This window comes from Bufo bufo, chromosome 2 (genome assembly GCF_905171765.1).
Source record: "Bufo bufo chromosome 2, aBufBuf1.1, whole genome shotgun sequence".
NCBI classification, from domain to species: Eukaryota; Metazoa; Chordata; class Amphibia; order Anura; family Bufonidae; genus Bufo; species Bufo bufo.
In genome coordinates this window covers 541,297,539-541,317,380 of record NC_053390.1, presented here as the reverse complement: position 1 = coordinate 541,317,380, position 19,842 = coordinate 541,297,539, and the positions used below count along the sequence as shown (strand labels likewise).

The 19,842-nt window shown below is 44.0% G+C and overlaps 1 protein-coding gene across 1 annotated transcript in view; it reads right to left on the bottom strand.

Moving 5' to 3' along the window:
• CHRNB3 (cholinergic receptor nicotinic beta 3 subunit) overlaps positions 1 to 6,485 on the bottom strand; it is a 58,605-nt gene extending 52,120 nt beyond the window's left edge. The window contains exon 1 of the mRNA XM_040420474.1: positions 6,264 to 6,485. Within this exon, the coding sequence (XP_040276408.1) occupies positions 6,264 to 6,327 (64 nt within the window). The 5' untranslated portion in view covers positions 6,328 to 6,485. The remainder of the gene's footprint in view (positions 1 to 6,263) is intronic.
• Positions 6,486 to 19,842: the final 13,357 nt, after the last annotated feature.

Here is a 19,842-nt window from a genome sequence, read left to right as displayed (position 1 = left end):
GCCCCCCCATAATGTGCCAGTAAGAAATACCCCCATAGTGCCCCCCAAAAATGGCCAAGAAATAAATGCCCCCAGAGTGCCACCCCAAAAAAAATGGGGCTGTAAGAAATGCCAGATGCCCCTATAGTGCCAGTTCCGCCCACAAAGAAAAAAAAAAAAACACCAATACTTACCTCTATCAGCAGTGATGCGATGTGCGATGCAGGCCTCTTCCGGCCTGTGTCCCTGCTGTGTGCTGCCTGGCTCAGGCGGCGCGATGATAATGACGTCATCGCACCGCCTGAGCTGGCCTCTGATAGGCTGCAGACATTAGTGCCGGCAGCCTATCAGAAGAACAGGGAAGGGAGACACCTCTCCCCCCCTGCCCTGTCGCAGCACAGCCATCTGTATCGCTGTCCTGAGGACGGCGATACAGATGAATATGGAGATGAGCGCTTCCACAATGGAAGCGCTCATCTCCTACTGCCCCCCCACCGGCCCTGAGAAAATAAAAAAATCTAAAAAATTATTCGTTAAAGACGGCCCAGCGGCCCTGCCCTAACATGCTTTAGGGCGGCCTGGGGGGCAATTGCCTCCCTGCCCCCCGTCCCAGCCCGCCCCTGCCACGGGATGCCCAAGTCAGAGTCACCTAGTTAAGTGCAGAGTAGAAAGGATTGCTCCATCTACTATAAAGAGACACCCTTTGGCCTATGGTTAGGTTACCTGTGCAGCTGTGAAACTTGTACCATCTGAGGATAATGCATTTCTGTGTAACATCAGTTGATCCATTGCAAGTAAGACTTGTCCTGAATTGTCTACATTTGCACTCTTCAGTAAAGAACTGTTTTGCTGCACTTGTATCTCTTCATTGCTTCCTGCACTATATTTACACTGCAAGGTGTTGGCATCATGACAACTTGGACCCTGCCTTGCACTGTAAAACTATCAACACCAAGGGCACCTCGACCAGCATCAGGCAGGAGGACCAGAAGAACCAGAGTGTGCCCTTACTCTTCTATCACAATGCCCATCAGCACAGCCTTGGCTCTCTCATTCCCAGAATACAGGCTGTCATGATGTTTATCTGTATTCTGCTTATGGCATTCACTGTAAAGTTTGATTTCTGTGGCACTGGTCTGCCGCTGCGTGTAAAAAAACATGATTGGATGAATTGTACATATAATTCGTTTGCGTCATATATGTTTTTGTGGCTCTAAAATGAGAATCATGCTAAAATACCAATGTAATAGATGTCATGCTACTGATGGTCAAGTTCAGACTCTATACATGAAATACATCCATTCATCTGTTTCTGAAGCTGAAGAAAATTTGTGCTGAAAGCGAAACCTGTGATTGAATGTCCAAAACATCTGATCCTTCCCTCTATTCTCAGTCAGGATGTATTATCCACATCACTGAAGAAACATCTATGAACTGCTTGGTAGAATAGATCTGGATAGATTAGACAGATAGATAGATATTCAGAAAGTCTTCAGACCCTTCCACTTTTTTTCACATTGTGTTATGTCGCAGCCTTGTCCTATAATAAAAAAAAATTCAAGTGTTTCTCCGTCATTTTCCACTCAATACCCCATAATGACAAAGTGAAAACAGAACGTTCAAAATATTTGATACTTTAATGAAAAGGAAAAACTAAAATCTTGTATTGACATAAGCATTCAGACCCTTTACTCAGCACTTAGCAGAAGCACCTTTGGCAGTGATTACAGCCTCCAGTCTTCTTGGGTATGATGCCACAAGGTTTGCACACCTGGATTTGGGAATTTTTGGTCATTTTTCACTGCAGATCCTCTAGAGCTCTGTCAGGTTGGATGGGTACCGTCAGTTGACAGACATTTTCAGGTCTCTCCAGAGATGTTCGATTGGGTTCAAGTTAAGGCTCTGGCTGGACCACTCAAGGACATTCGCAAAGTTGTCCCTAAGCCACTCCTGTGTTGTTTTGGCTGTGTGCTTAGGGTTATTGTCTTGTAGGAAGGTAAACCTTCGGCCCAGTCTGAGGGTCCAGGTTTTCATTACGAATATCTCTGTACTTTCCCTCAACTCTGACCAGTCTCCCTCACCACTGTTAGCATGGTATTGGGTAGAAGCATCTCAAAGATGCTCAGAGCTAAACTTCAACTGTCATAGCAAAGGATCTGAATACTTATTTCCACGTAAAATTCCGATTTTTATTTTACCACAAGGCTGCAACATAACAAAATGTGAAAAAAGTGGCAGTGTCTGAAGACTTTCCAAATGCTTGTGTATTTATGTGTGTGACTGTAATACCTTTTTAGGTAATGGCAGATGTATTATTTGAAAGTATTTATCTATATTTTTCATGCACTGTACTCTTGCTGCTCCATACACAACCTCATAAATTAACCTATTCATGTAGCACTTGTAACACTGCTCATCCCGATTGTCCTGGTTCTCTGGCTATAAGGCAGGTTTAGAGGTAAAGAGTAATACTATATACAATCAATACAGGCTTATGTGTCAGAGTATGGGGATAGTTAAATGACAACTTAAAGTGCTCTGAAACAGCTTCAGTCAGTGTCACATAGCATCTTTTACCCCTGTAGAAATCAGAAAATGAATGTAGGGTGGCAGAAAAACACAATGCATCAGATTTTACTCACTCTCCCTTAAGCCTGTACTACAGAGGTGGCTTGAGCCAGCGATTGTCAGGAGGGAAGCAATCGCTCCCAGCTATCACTTGCGAACAAGCGGAGGAGACCACTGCTATTACAGAGAAGTGATTGCTATGCCATCGCTCATCCCCATACTGTCTAGTGGTGTTTGCTCTTTCATTGGGCAATTGGCGGCAGTATAACACTGTCAGATCCTCGATAATGAACATTCATATGGACAGTGTAATATAGCCTTTAGTCACACATCTGAATCAATAGATTGCACCTACAATACAATCTATAATGCAGGTAATACCACCAGCTACAGTGCACATATACTAAAGTCAACTATCATCCAGAATGGCCAATTTAAGTCAGTTCATATATGAATTTGAGTTTGGAAAACCTGTACGTATGTGTGTGTGTATATATATATATATATATATATATATACACACACACTAAAGCCATAGTGACCATACACTGTCGTGAGATAACTTAGACAGTAGGTGCATAGTCAGTTGATGAAATGGGCAAGTGTAAGAATCTAAGTGTCTTTGACAAGGGTCAAACTGTGAAGGATAGACAAATGAATCAGAGCATCTTCAAAACGGCAGGTGTTTAGGTGTGTTCCGAGTATGCATTGGTTAGCCCCTACCAAAGTGGTCCATGTAAGCCAGCAACACAGTAAATGCCACCCAGAGTTCATTGATGTATGTGAAAGTGAAGGCTTATCAGTCTGGTGTTATTCTACAGAAGGGGTACTTTAGCAAAAATTACTGAAAATGTTGGTGTAGGCTCTGATGGAAAGATGTCAGAACATACAGTGGATCAGAATTTGCTGTGTATGGTCCAGACCAGTCATAGTGCCCATGCTGACCCCTTTCCACTGCTAAATACAATGGGCACATGAGCATCAGAACTGAACGAACCATGGAGCAATGGAAGAAGGTGACCTAGTTTGATGAATACCGTTTTCTTTCACATCATCTGGATAGCCAGGGCAATGTGATCCTCTGTGTTCTGTTGGGAAGCATTGGGTAACATAGTACATAAGGCCGAAAAAAGACATTTGTCCATCCAGTTCGGCCTGTTATCCTGCAAGTTGATACTAGTATTCATATTCATTCTTACTTTGACGCATACAACCTACCTAAATGTTGTTGCCCATTAAGTACATTCCTTCCTGATAACAGTATGCCCTAATGGCAATGGTCTCTTTCAGCAGGATGATGTATCCTACAATGCTGCAAAAATTGTTTAGGTATGGTTTGAGGAACATGACAAAAAAAGTTTAAGGTGTTAACCAAGTGACTAAGATCTTAATATGTTCGATCCAGTGTGGAGTGTGCTGGAATAACACGTCCGATTCATGGTAGCCATAGATCACATAGCAATTGAGTCCTCAGCCACAGTGCCATACATTGTGCCCAATTCCATAGTACCTTATAAAGCTAGCCATTGTGTCAATAAAGGATTTGCTTGAACTAAACCCCCAGGTTTCTCAATGCCTCGGAGAAGCTTTGAGTGGCCACGCAGTTTAGTGGTATTACATATTTCTCTTTTCAATAATTGGGTGACCATCTAATACAGAGTCTTTCATAGTTGCCAACTGTCCCAAATTTGCATGGACTGTCCCTGATTTTCCTGGCAAATTCAGGCTGTACTGGGCAAACATAGGTGAGTCAAACATAAACTCCACCCATAAGTGGGTGTTCCAAGGTGGGGTTGGTGCATTCCCACGGTATGGCTTAAGTGACCCAAATTTACTAACTAAAACGTTGGTAAGTATGGTCTTTTTGAGAATGACTCCTCCCACTTGATGTCATCATGGGAAACTCATTATCTTACTCCATCCACTCTCCTGTACTCTCTTCCACTGACTGCAAGTCAGATCTAACCTACCAATCAGCAGCAGCTTACATGTGACTTTCAGTTCCTGGTAAAACTCATTTGTCACTATTAGAATCTGGTGGAGCAGCTGTGGGGCAGCAGTTGTCCTCAACCCACTGGTGGAAAGAGGACAACAACTCTGTATGCTATATCTCCTCTGTATGGAGAAGAAAGACACTTTAGATATTTAAAGGGGTTATCTTGGAAAAGATAATGACGACTTATCCTCAGGATAGGTCATCATTATCAGATTGGCGGGGATTAAAGTCCCGGCATCCTCGCCGATCAGCTGTTTCAGGGAGGAGCTGCACTCTGAAGAGCAATGCAGGCTTACGGCAGCTTTCCAAGAAAAAATGGCATACATTGTATAGTGGCAGTGTCTGGTATTGCAGCTCAGTCCAATTGACTTGAATGGAACTGAGCTGCAACTAGGCCATGTGACCGATGTACAGTGATATCACTGGCCTAGAAATAGGCTACAGCACTCAATGCCTCTTCTAAGGGCTCATGCAGACGGCCGTTGCCCGGCCGTTCCGTGCATTGTGGCCCCCAATGCACAGGCAACATCCGTGCGGTTTCTGCAGATGGATGCAGACCAATTCAACTTGAATAGGTCCGTGATCTGTCCGCACCACAAAAAAATAGAACTTGTTGGTCTTCCACTGGTGAACTTAGTAGTGCTTCCATGGGGTTCTGTGCCTCTGTTCCGCAAACTCCGGAGTGCGGACCCATTCAAGTGAATGGGTCCACACCCATGATGTGGTGTACAAACGTCTGGGGCCCGTATATTGCGGACCTGCTGTCTGCATGAGCCCTAACGCTGTTCGGCAGGGTCCCATGTGTTGGCCCCCACAAATCTGATATTGATGACGATGACCTAATCGTTTCAGGAGAGCATATTCAGTTTTGAAACTAGATAACAAGAAGAAAGGTAATGATGGCTTTCATGCAGAACTTACATGGATCATGTCATTTGGCATCCAGAAGAAATGTGACACTTGGAAAATAGTTTCACTTTGGCCCACAATTTTTACACTACCCTTATATTACAATAGGACTTTTGGCAGAAGGGAAGTTGTGATATTCTGAACAAAGCTGTTACTTTGCTCTTCAAGGAATCATACAGGCTTGTCGTCAGAAGTAGCCATCTTGTAGATTTGATGAATGTGTCCTGTAGCCATCCACCATATGGACTGCCATCCTCCAGCAGCAGTCTGATTTATACACAGTGTACACAGTACACAATGTAAAGATATTCAATCACAAGGGATTTTCTACATCAGTATTTCAGCCATCCTCCCACACATCACCTGAAACATTTGCATGATAATGTAGTATATTTTTAACAATCTGTCCATAAAATGTCTTTTTTTAGGGTATGTGAATGTGTCTGAGATAGAAGAGAGTGGGAACAATGTAATGCGCTGTAGAATATGTGGGCGCCATATAAGCAGTGTAAAATAAAATGGGAATGGTTTTCAGTATCAAATAGTATTTCTATCATTGCCTGTATATTTTAAATGTATATCTCTCTACTGATGAGCATCGAAAAATTATATGACTGTAGAATTGCGGCCAAATCTAGTTGTCTATGCCAAGCCATACTCTCAATATGTTACACCTTTAAAGTGTAGATAATTGAGTGTACAATTCCATCTGTTAGAATTAAAGTTTCCGCAGAACGCCCATGGACGCCCAAAAGAACCTGTATTAAGGACACAATACAAGAAGCAAGTATAACAATGACAGGTTACTCACCAGAGTTGAAGGAACACACTGTAATGAGTTGAACAAGGCAATGAGCCCACAGGGTCATATTCATCAAGCGTCCCCTTCAATGCCAGCTTCAGTGATGTGCTGTCATAGAGCAGATTTATATGACACCACAAAGTAATCCTGGAAAAGACAGAGGAAGGATTTAATTCAGTTCCATCAGCATGAGAAATCATCAGAGCGTACTTTACAGTTTCAGCTGCCTGCTTCTCCGAGCATGGATCCCTGTCCTCGGGATCCTTAGCCCTGCCTCATTTAACTCCTCCAGTGCCTACTGTCTTCAGACGTGTTATAATATCACAGCAAAAACATTAAGTCAAGACGCTTCTATGTAACTGATCCTGTAGGAGCTTCCGATTATTGTAAAGCAAACTGAGTACTGATAGACTAAATAACTATAAAAATAATGTGTCCTATTACAGCATATCAGATTATTTTCCTGCCTATACAACTGTTATATTAAATGACAAATGGATTGTATCCATTCTGTTCATCTGTTCATTAAATTGTACATTCATAGTCGAAAACCTTCTATGGTCTAGTAGAAAAAATGTTAAATTTTACAGACTGTAAGGGCATGCTGGGTGTTGTAGTTTTACTACTGCTAGAGAGCCACATGTTTGAGGTAAATAATCTAAGATAACCTGGTGTTCTTCACTGGTGTAAGATAACCTCATATACTTCCCTGGTAGAAGATAACCTTGTATACTTCACTGGTGTAAGATAACCCTTATATACTTCCCTGGTAGAAGATAACCTTGTTTACTTCACTGGTGTAAGATAACCTCATATACTTCCCTGGTAGAAGATAACCTTGTATACTTCACTGGTGTAAGATAACCTCATATACTTCCCTGGTAGAAGATAACCTTGTATACTTCACTGGTGTAAGATAACCTCATATACTTCCCTGGTAGAAGATAACCTTGTACACTTCACTGGTGGAATTTAAGCTGCAATACCAGAAATAACATACGGTCAGCTGTGGTGCTATTTTTGAAGAAAGCAGTCCTGATTTTCCAACCTTATAAAACCCTTTTTAGGAGCAGTGTTTTCTCTAAACTTGGAACTCTGGAAAGGAAAGTGTGAAAACAAGATACTCATGAGGCCAATAAGCCCCCTAACAGCTATAGCTCTCTGCAGGTTTTTTTTTTCAATCTATCATTTCCGGAGTTCGTGGCTTAGGTAGAACTGTGGTTAGGAGGTAAGGACTCTTCCAGCCTGATGCCCAGGTTTACCCAATGATGATGAAGACAGCAGACCTAAAGGGAAAAGTGTGAAACGAGCTACCACGAGGGGCTGTTTGAGTTCACTGAAGATGATAAAGAAGTAGATTTCATCAGGCCGGCTCAATCAGTTAATAACCATCCTTGCTGTGCCAGGAACCTTATTGATCAAGCACTGTTGTAGTGTACCCAGTGAATGTTTGATGAATGGATTTATGGTGATCACTAAGAATTTTCACACTTCAATGCCTAAAGGTTAAGGGTCTAAACAAAGAGAAGGGCACATATTGAAGGAGAATAGAAACCAGTGGGAAGGGAGGGGTGGGGGTGATGATTCTGAAGACAGTGAAACCTCTCCAAAAGACCACCTCTTTATCCACAGCAGATTTGGGATTTAATACAGTATTATGCATAATGTCCTTCTTTGAGAAGACAACTCACCAAGAAGTCTTCATTTCAATTCAATGTTGGGTGGCTGTCTCAAACCAGTTTCCCTAAACAAGGTTAACATTATAAACATATTTTTGTAGGATACAAGTATGATACAACTAAAATAGTGGGGCATGAAATACTTCTAGAGACTGATGATGAGGCATGCAGGTAATGGCACCAAATAAATCTCTAGACCATATTTATCCACCTGTCTCTTATTTCCATTTGGTGGTTATCTGGATATCTGAACACATCAGTTATGAATCTCTCATTTAACCACCAGGTGTCACTATTTCTTGTCTGAAAAATAATGGCCATTGTAAATCAACTTGCTATTAGCATGTACTTATCAAAGGTCAGGATCTTCTGAAGTTTCATATCATTGTCTGAAATACTTGATTAAACATTTTCTTATATGTGTGCAATAAAATGTGTGTCATCCAGTTATTTTGTGTGCCCTCAATTTTTTTTTCTTTTTATTGCACTTACTTATCTGGGCAGAGGGTGTGGCCCTAGGAGTGAACACCATCCCTATGGTTAGTGCTCGTTGGTGAGCCACTGTTTATAACCTTTATTCTTTTTTACTATATACCCTATCAGTTGAGCTCCCAATTTGCACACCATGGATATCTGGAGCCACATGGAAGATAAAGTTAAGAAAGTAGACACATTTGTATTTGAAGAAGTGGTAAATACGAATGATCAAACTATTACAGTAAGGAATACCACAGACTTATTTAGGGATTTAGAGAAATTGTAACATAGACAACTCAAACAAAAATGGGAGATCAAATCCTTAAATAAATATTTAGAAAGTGGGATAATACCTAAAGGGTTACAAATTACTAAAGACCCATCTTAAGATCTGTACAGTGAAGATTTCTACACAGAATGGAGTACCATTTAAAATACACAATCACGGTCATTAATACAACTGATTATTAAAAGACGCATGCAAATTCTAGAACAGACCGTCATTGAAATTGCATAATTGAGAGTAATAATATATACATTAACACAAGATGAGGAATATACTAGATGTCAAGAACGTACATGTAGAGGACTAGATCATTTGGAACGAGAAATAATTAGTAAAAAAATAAATACATTTAAACTGAATATAAAGAAAAGTCCATTACTGAAAAGCCCACCATTGAAAGCAATAGATAATACTACTACAACGACTCCCAGCAGAAATGTGACTGAGAGGGAGACGGACCTAAATAGAAATCAAACATACAAACAATATAATATCCCGACATCTAACCGATTTGAGTGACTTGCAAGTCCACATTTTTTCGACCAAACTCCACCCCATCACAGAGTAAAAACCAAAGAAATACACCAGAGGTCACCAGAAAGGAGATATGCGAGAACACCACAATCACACGATTACAATCTCAAACACAGACATCACAAACACATGGACAATTTAGAGAAGAGACGACCCATGGATTACAATTACGACCAGAATTATCAAGGGAGGAGTCACGAAACATACCCCCGAACACGTGCACAGAACGAAAAAAGATACGGAGAGGGAAGAGAAGAAACAAGAATCTCACACAGGCAACACAGAGCACGCCCATAGAAGACAACAATAGTGAATTTGAGCATAATTTGTTTATCTGAAGCACAAACTAGCCTTCTAAACAAAGGATTAAAATTTGCTCCCATGACCACATTAGACAAATTTAGCACTTACATTAGTATAGAGAAGTTTATTAGAAAAATTTGTTTAAAGAAATATTATATGAAGAATCCCAATACACCTAATCACGTAGAATTTGCCACCAAATACAAACACACTGATTTGAAAGTAAAATCTAAAAATTACCTAAAACAAGAGATTAGCAATGAGAAAAATATTGAATCTGAGATTAGGAAATAAAAAGAGGGGCCAGTATTGAATAATTTAACTAAACGTGGAACTGATGCTATAAAGCAGTTACAAGAACAAGAGGATGTCACAATCAGATTAGCCTATAAGGGTGGAGCGATTGTCATTCAAGATACAGAACAATATAACAAAGAATGCATAAGACAATTATCAGATACATGCAAAAAATGTAAAAGTGATCCCACACTTGAATATTATAAGGAACTTATATCATATTGTGATAAGGGACTCAATGAAGGGATTTTACTAGATAGTGAACCCAAATACATAGTGGGGACACCAAAACGTTTACCCATTTTCTATTGTATTCCCAAAATCCACAAAAATTATAATGAACCCCCAGGACGCCCCATGATATCAGGCATAGGTTCCATTTCCTCCCATTTGTCACAATACATAGACCAATTATAACAACCGACAGTTAAACAAATTCCATCCTATATTAAAGACACAACTGATATTATATCAACATTAGAGCAAGTGGATTTTGGTGACAACTGGATATTGGTAAACTATGGATGTGAACTCCCTCTATACTATTATAGATCACAATCAAGGCATGGGAGCATTAAAGTTACAATTACAGACCATTAGCCAGGTACAGTTAAACCAGATTGACTTTATAATAGAAGGAGTCAAATACATTTTGACTCATAACTATTTTATGTATGAGTCAGATTTCTATGTCCAGAAAGGGGTACACCCATGGGTACCAGATTCGCCCCCAGTTATGCTAATTTATTTATGGCCAAATGGGAGGCAGAGGTGATTCATCCACATCTGGGGCCAGATCTGGTACTCTGGCATAGATTCATTGACGATATTATTTTCATTTGGACAAGTACAGAAGAGCGTCTAAAGACCTTTTTACAACAGATTAATGAGAATGAAAACAACCTGAGGTTCACTACAAATACAAGTAGATCCCACATTGAATTTTTGTATTTAAATATCCCCATCAATAATCAGAAATTGTTATGTAATACTTACCACAAGCCTGTTATGAAAAATAGTTATATCCTTTACTCCAGCTGCCATCTCTCCAGATGGCTTTCTAACATAACGACTAATCAGTTCAGGAGACTAAAAAGGAACTGTAGATTTAACGAGCAATTTGAAAAGGAAACCACAACATTAAAGCAGCAATTTGCAACTAAGCAATATCTGGAGAAGATAGTAGAAACATCATTAAAGAAGGTGAGAGATATGAACAGGGATACATTTTTTACAACTGAAAAAGAGGTAAATACACAAGATAACCAGTTACGAATTATACTACATTTCCACTCGCAACACCGGAAAATAGAGAAAAATATAGGAAAACATTGGCACCATCTATTAAAGGATCAAACTGTGGGATCAATATTGACATCTAAGCCCCTTATTACATATACAAAGGCATCCAATTTAGGTTTGCTAGTAGCACCATCCAAAAAAAGAAAAGACTATGTACAAATTCCAATTGGTTGTTCTCAAAGGGATTTCACAGATGCGGTATGTGTAATAACTGTAGAACGACAAATTTTCCGAGCAAGACTTTAGAGGTACACTCTACCCATAGTTCATTCCATCACACTATTTGTCCTGTAATACGACAGATATGATCTACCTTTTGGAATGCCCATGTCATAAACAATATATTGGACATACAAAGAGAACACAGAAAAAACGTGTAGCTGAACATATCAACAACATTAAAGATGTATTTGAAAATCATACAGTTTCACAACACTACAAACAATACCATAATAAAGACCCCACTTCACTTGTATTTCTGGCCCTAGAAAAAATCTGGAAATCATGGCGAGGAGGAAACCATCTCGCAAGTATGTCTAGAGCAGAATCTAGGAAAATATTTGAATTTGATACATTAGTACCTACTGGCCTGAATGCGGAGATGAAATTGTTTGGATTCTTATAGATTCTTAGAGTTTTTTAGGGTGGGAGCCAGTTGGTGGATGGGAAAATGGGGTAAGGCTGTTTTAGCAGCACCTCGATCTCCCCTCCCTGGCCGGTCTCCATCCACGTCCACCATTTTTCTTCTCCTCACATGACCCCCTTTTTCTACTCCTCACATGACCCCCTTTTTCTACTCCTCACATCACCCCTATATAGAATATGAAGAAAGCAACTGTCAAGGTCTTACCTTGTCCTCATGGTGACGCTATTTTGGACATGTGCAGACTGCATTCTCTTATAAACTCTGAGTGCATCACCACTTGCCTGCTGCCTGGGCGTCGCACAGTGATGATGTGGCAACACCTGACTATATCAGTCTGCTCAGGCTTCAGGTTCATTGCCCTTGCGTTTGTTCTCCAAGGTGCATCTCTGGCAGTCTGAGCCCCTTGTGTGTTCCTGTGTATGATCCAGCCTGGCTGACATTTCCTCTTGCTCTCGACCCCGCATCGGCAGACATACCCGCTTTGGACCTGATTCCGGCTTGGACGACTACCTGCATTGCACTTGACCGGCTTCTTCCTAACCTCGCTGTCCCTGATGAATGTTTATTTATGTTCCTTTAAATAAACAACTTTATTTTACCTGCGTTTGCATGTGGTCTGGTTTCCTGGCTCCCGTGACATTACGCAAGGGCCATGAATCCTGCTGATGCAGGTACTCCCACGCTCTCTATGTTGGTCTCCAGGCTCGATTAACAAGATCACCTTTTAGGTCAGTTCGCTCACGTGTTGCAGACGTTGCTTGCACGCACCGTACACCTTCCTCCTGGTGCTGCTGGGCCGGTAGTTCCTCCTGCTGCTGCTCCCATTGCCAGTCCTGCTCCTGCAGTTGCAGCTGAGGTCCCTGTTTCCAGAGGGATGACTGGTTCAGCCCCCATGCCGCAGCAATATGGGGATGAACCGAGTCAGTGTCGTGGCTTCCTAAACCAAGTGGGCATATATTTTGAGATGGCCCCTCAGGCGTTTCCTTCTGAACGGTCCAAAGTGGGCTTCCTGATTTCGTTGCTCTCGGACAAGGCCTTGGCCTGGGCGAATCCCTTATGGGAGAACGATAAACCTGTGATACGCGATTACCCGAGTTTTGTTTCCTCCTTTCATTGGGTATTGGATATACCTGCTCATTCTGCCTCTGCTGCAAAGAAACTCCTGTCCATTCAACAGGGTATATGAACCATAGCTGAATATGCCATTGAATTCCGTACCCTGGCTGCAGAGGTGCATTGGAATAATGAGGCACTGGTGGCTGCCTTCACGCATGGTCTCTCTGATGCATTGAAGGACGAGGTTGCGGCTAAGGATCTCCCTGATGATTTTGATCGATACCAGGCTCAGGGAGAGGCCGTCGTTTAAGGAGCGCCTGCGGAGGCCTCCTACCAGATTGGCTCCTATGTTTTCTTTCCCACCCATTCCTCCCTCACCTCCCACTCCTCCTGAGGATGGTGCGTCTGGCAGTGAACCTATACAGCTGGGATTCACTCGCCTTTCTGAGGCTGAGCGGGACTTTAGGAGGAGGGAGGGCCGGTGCCTGTATTGCAGTCTCAGTGGGCATTTCCTGAAGTCATGCCCGACCCGTACGGGAAACGATCGCACCTAAGGTCCTGTTGGGGGGCAGATCTTGGGTGGAATTTCCTCGTCCCCAGCTTACCGTAAAGATAAATCGCTGATCACAGTTGTCCTCTCCTGGACAGAGGCACAGCGGTTACTTAAGCATTGGTGGACTCCGGTGCTGGCAGTTATTTTATTGACAGTACATTTGTTGCTGCAAATTCCAAACCCCTGCAGCTTCGTGTTACTCCACTGGCCATCGAGGCCATTGATCGGAGACCTCTGTGACCGGTGCAGGTTACACACGAGAGTGTTCTGGTTGATATGGAAATTGGGGCTGTTCACAGGGAATCTACCTGTTTTCAGGTTATTTTGGCCCCGCACTAATAAGTGGTTTTGGGGTTCCCTTGGCTTCAGAGGCACAATCCGACCTTTGATTGGCAGTTGGCCGAGATCCTCTCTTGGTCTCCACAGTATGGCGCTGTTTGCATAAATGGGCCTGTTAAGGTACTTTGTACCTCCTCGGATTCTGTGTTGCCTCCTGAATATCTTGAGTATCTGGATGTATTTGACAAGATGTGCGCTGGTGCCCTTCCTCCTCATCTTCCCTATGATTGTGCTGTAGATCTGCAACCCTATGCCATTCCCCCTCATGGCAGAGTTTATTCTCTTTTCGTTGCAGAGAATAAGGCAATGGAGGAGTACGTTGCGGACGTGCTTTTCCGGGGACACATTCGCAAGTCCACTTCTCCAGCGGGTGCTGGCTTTTTCTTCGTAAAGAAAAAGGGAGGCGAGTTGAGCCCTTGCATTGACTATAGGAGTCTCAGTAGCATCACTGTCAAGAATGCATATCCGATTCCATTGATTACCGAATTGTGGGACCGCCTCAAGGGAGCAACGGTCTTTACCAAGCTTGACCAAAGGGCAGCATATAACCTCGTAAGGATCAAGGAGGGTGATGAGTGGAAGACCGCGTTTAACACCAGAACCGGTCATTATGAATATCTGGTTGTGGCAAAAATAACCTTGCCACTGGGTTTTGGAGAGCTCTGTTTGCCAGCCTCTTGCCTCAGGATTATGGCCCATATACTAACTTTGAAGGAGAAGGTAGACCGGACGCACAGCCTAAATCTGTGGCACTGTTTTGGGCAGGAAAGCCATGCTTGCGGTCAGCCAAATGTAACTTCCATGGAATTCAGGAAACCCTGCTCGGATCTGGGTGATTTTTGGATATGTTGTTCTCCCAGATCAGAGTTATCCATGGATATATAAATTATGGGGATATGTGGGGTTTTGAGGTGTTTTCTGTGTTTTGGGGAAAAATGTGTGTTTTCTGCCTGTGAGTGATTAAGTTAGCCCATTATGTTTGGTTATTGTATCACAGGCAGAGCCCATTGTGTTTTGGTAATTGTATTTTGTTGATTGCGTCAAAGACAATGCCTATTCTGTTATTGAGTGCGTCACAGGCAATGCCATTGTGTTTGTTAATTGCGTCACAGACAATGCCATTGTGTTTGTTGAATGTATAGTTTTTGTGTTTAAACTGTAAAGGATTGGTTGCTATGTTATGTCCTCAGTTACCAACCACGTCCACGGGGGTGGTACCCTTGTTGGAAAATGTGTATATAAGTCAATGCTTGTGTGTTCAATAGAGAGACCTGCTTTACCCCTTCATGAAGTTTTGGCTCATGTTTGGGGGATGGGATAACTACAGTCTTGGGGATTGCTATATCACAATACTCCCCTGAGTATAAGCTCTTGTAAGAGCTTGTTCATGGTTCCTGCTCTCTGGATTTAGGAGAGGTTCACCCACTGGAAGCTGAAGCCCGGTCTTGGGTCCAGCGTGGGTGGAGGACGGTGAGACCCCAACCAAGCTGCGGCGGTTCGTGGGGTCTGTGGTGGTTATGGTGTCAAGTTGAGTGCTTGGAGCCCTCGGGAAGCACTAGGAGCAACCATCAACGGAGGTACCCAGTCGGGGTGCCAGGAGATCCGTTACACTGGTCATGCCTTTTGGCTTGTGCAATGCGCCCGCTGTCTTCCAGGAGTTCATTAATGATGTCTTTTGTGATATGTTGCAGCAATGTGTGGTGGTCTATTTGGATGACATCTTGGTTTATTTGGACTCCATTGAATTACAGTACCTGGATGTCAGATGGGTGTTTCAACAGTTATGTAGGAATGGGCTTTTCTGTAAGCTTAAGAAATGTGAATTTCACCTGTCTCAGGTTGCTTTCTTGGGCTATATCATTTCTGCTGAAGGATTCTCCATGGACCCTCAGAAGGTTTCAGCAGTTCTGCAATGGCTTCGCCCAAGTGGTCTCCGTTCTATTCAGTGTTTCCTTGGGTTTGGCAACTATTATCGGAAATTTATCAGGAACTTTTCCGCATTGGCCAAACCGATCTCAGATCTGACTAAGAAGGTCAGCGATCCCCACAATTGGACACCTGCTGCTTCCCAGGCTTTTGAGGGCCTAAAGTTTACTTTTACATCGGCTCCGATTCTGTCTCATCCCAATCCTGGTTTGCCCTTTGTCCTAGAGCTGGATGCGTCTGAGACAGGAGTGGCGTTGGACACCTGATGGACCCTTGCTTCCTTGTGGGTTCTACTCTAAGAAGCTGGCTCCAGCAGAATGCAATTACGAGATTGGAGACAGAGAGCTCTTGGCTATCATCCTGGCTCTCAAAGAGAGTTCCTGTTCTCATTCTCACCGACCATAAGAATCTGACGTATCTCTCAGAGGCCAAGAGGCTTACACCCCGTCATGCTAGATGGACCTTATTCTTGTCTCGTTTTAACTATGTGGTCTCCTATTTGCCCGGCTCCAAGAATGTTAAGGCTGATGCCTTGTCTCGCCAGTATTCTGAGTTGTCCAGGGAGGACTTCGTGCCGACGCAAGTCATACCTTCCGATCATATCTTGGCTGCTCAGTCCAATGCACCCATGGTGAGACCTGCTGGCAAATGTTTTGTGCCTGAGGGGTTGCGCATCAAGCTGTTGCGCACGTACTACAATTCAAGGACTGCCGGTCATCCTGGTAAGAACCAGATGTCCTGGGCTGTTTCCTGTCAGTTCAGATGTCTCTCCGCACTGATGTTGCCGCGTATGTGGCTGTTTGTTCTGTCTGTGCGCAGAACAAATCTTCCCGCCGCCTACCCTTGGGTTTACTGCATCCCATTCCCAATGGGGAGCGTCCCTGGTCTCACCTGGCCATGAACTTTATTGTTGAACTTCCTGAATCCCGAGGTTACACGGTTATCCTCATGGTTGTCAATCAGTTCTCCAAGATGTTCCACTGTGTTCCGTTTAAGAGGCTGCCTAGCGCTCAGGAGCTGGCCTCGGTGTTTGCCAGGGAGGTCTTCCATTTACACGGGTTGCCTAAGAAGATTGTCTCAGACCGCAGAGCCATTTTGTCTCTAGGTTCTGGTGTGACTCTTGTTCTCAGTTGGGTGTTCACCTCTCCTTCTCCTCAGCCTACCATCTGCAGTCTAATGGTGCCGCTAAGCGTTCCAACCAAGCCCTGGAGCAATTTCTCCACTGCTATTGTCACGACCGCTATCCCAGCAGCAGTCGTGTCGCACCAGACGGAGGGGAAGGGGGACCCTATCTACGGATGGGAAATAGAATGGCCACCCCTGACTTACCCTAAGCTGGCACCTGTCTGCCCTGATACCCTAGACGGGGTGTGAACCCGTGCGGCGAGCAGGATGCCTAAACCCTCAGTCGCCCTAACAAGACTGGACTGGGGAAAGGCCGATGGGAGCGCTAGTCACCATCACTCACGTCTAGGAAAACAACAGGGGAAGACAGCAAAAAACAAACAACAGCAGAGATAGACTTATCCAGTCACGAGCAGAGAAGGCGATCCCAAACACAACAGTCCACGCCGGACAAGAGCTCCACAGCAACACCATCCAACGATCTCCTTCAAAGGTCAGAGTAGCATTGGAAGTAAGGACTATATCTGTGTCACGGGGTTCCGAAGGTGCACTCGGTCCCCCATTACCCGCAGAACTGTTGCTTAGCTTTTGGAATGAGGTTCTGTGTTTGACCTCATTCCCAGGGCGGCTTTACTAGCTGGGTGGCTCCTTGCTCCTAAGTCTGCCTTGAGCGCCGAGCTGATCACTCGGTGCTCGACTGGTTGGTCTGTCGGTCATGTGACGCTGGCCACGTCACATGACCCTCACTCCCCACTATAAATACAGGCAGCCTGCTGGCTACAGGTTGCCTGTTAATTTCTAGGTTCCTGGTATTTGTTGGACTGCTGAATACTTACCTGATCATGTTCCTTGACCATCCTTTTGCCTGATCCTCCTGTACTGCGCATCCGTCCTGGTATTGTGACCTCGGCTCCCACCTGACTACTCTCTTAGGACTCCTCTTGTACTTCTCTGCTCTCCTGGTATTTATGACCCCGGCTTCTCCTGACAATTCTCTGCTTGCTCCATTTGTACTTTGCAGCTTTCCTGGTATTGACTCGGTCCGTTCATGTCCTGTTGTTTGTCTGTCTGTCATCCCTGCACTTATTCCAAGTTAGGGATTGCCGTCCAGTTGTCCCCTGTCATTAGGACTCGCGAGGCAAGTAGGCAGGGCCAGGGGTAAGGGTGGAGCGCAGTGGTCACTTCCCTTCCCCCTGTGTGTGTGTGTACGTGACCGTTACAGATTAACAGGCCCAATAACCACTGTATTATGAATCCTCTGGTGACCCTGACTGACTATGTCTCTAATCTGACGCAGATGGTGCAGGAGTTAGGGGAAAAACTCAGCTCTTTTGAGTTAGGGCAAGGCTCTTCCACTCCTCAGGCCTCCAGTCCGCATTTTGAGCCCCAGATTAAGCTCCCAGAAACCTTTTCTGGAGACCGGAAGAAGTTTCTCTCTTTTAAGGAGAGTTGTAAACTTTACTTCCGTTTGCGCCCCGTGTCCTCTGGCCCCGAGAGTCAACGCGTGGGCATTATCATTTCCCGATTACAGGGTGATCCCCAGGACTGGGCGTTCTCTTTACCTGCTGGCGCCAGTTGTTTATATTCTGTGGAGGGGTTCTTTCAGGCCCTAGGTACCCTCTATGATGAACCAGACAGGGCTCTAGTAGCCGAGACGGCTCTAAAGGCACTGGTTCAGGGCAATTTACCAGCGGAGGATTATTGCACCCAATTCAGAAGGTGGTGTGTCCCCTCAGGATGGAACGAACCAGCCCTGAAGAGTCAGTTCAGGTCAGGTCTGTCTGATAAATTAAAGGATCTTCTGGTCAGTTATCAACTTCCAGAGACCTTAGAGGAGATGATGACCCTTGTTGTCCGACTTGACCGACGGGTTAGAGAGAGACGACAGGAACAACAGTTCTCTTCCCAGATGGTGGTCCAGCCAGAGGCCTATCCCAGAGACAATGCTGAGGTCTCCACCGAGGAACCCATGCAGGTTGGCATGACCCGAGGGAATCTTCGCCGCAGACGTGGAGAATGCTTTTACTGTGGAGATTCTGACCATTGGATCAACCAGTGTCCTAAGAAGGTCCTCTCTGTCAAGTCTCCTAAGGCAAGGCAACCTAAAGACCAGGTACACCCTGAATTTTCTAAATGTAAGCTTTCGGTACCCATTACGATTTCTCTGGGAGTAGATAAATGGACGGGTAAGGCCTTTATTGATTCTGGCTCAGCGGCTAGCTTTATTGACTCTGAGTATGCTGTTAGATTGGGTATTCCTATGTTTGCCTTACCAACTCCTATCCATGTCATGGCTATTGATGCTACTCCTCTTATTGGTGGTACAGTGAGCTTATGTACCTCAGAGATTTCTCTAACCGTGGGTGTGTGCCACTCAGAGAGATGTTCGCTTCTAGTCCTGGAGAACCTACCTGCTGAGGTGGTACTAGGGTTGCCTTGGCTCCGACTACATAACCCCACTATAGATTGGTCCAATGGGGAGTTGGTGAGATGGGGGCCTAAGTGTGACTCGTGCCTGTCCGTGGTACAGGCTGGGGTCTCAGTAAAGTCTGATACTTTACCCTTTGTTGTTAGAGAATATTCTGATGTATTCTCCTCACCAACCCCAGAGGTTCTACCCCCCCATAGACCTTATGATTGTACCATAGAGCTAGTAGAGGAGGCCAAGTTTCCTAAAGGACGAATTTATAATCTTTCTATGCCCGAACGCAAGGCCATGGAAGATTATATTAAGGAGAGCCTTGGTAAAGGGCATATTAGACCTTCTGTCTCTCCTATGGGGGCGGGGTTTTTCTTCGTTAAGAAAAAAGATGGTGGTCTTAGGCCATGTATCGATTACCGGAGATTAAATAAAATCACTGTCCAGAATAGATACTCCCTCCCATTGATTCCGGATTTATTTAACCAGGTCCTGGGGGCAACCTGGTTTTCCAAAATTGACCTGAAAGGGGCATACAATCTAATCCGAATCAAGGAGGGAGACGAATGGAAGACGGCGTTCAATACTCCGGTAGGACACTTTGAATATCAGGTGATGCCTTTTGGACTCAGCAATGCCCCAGCTG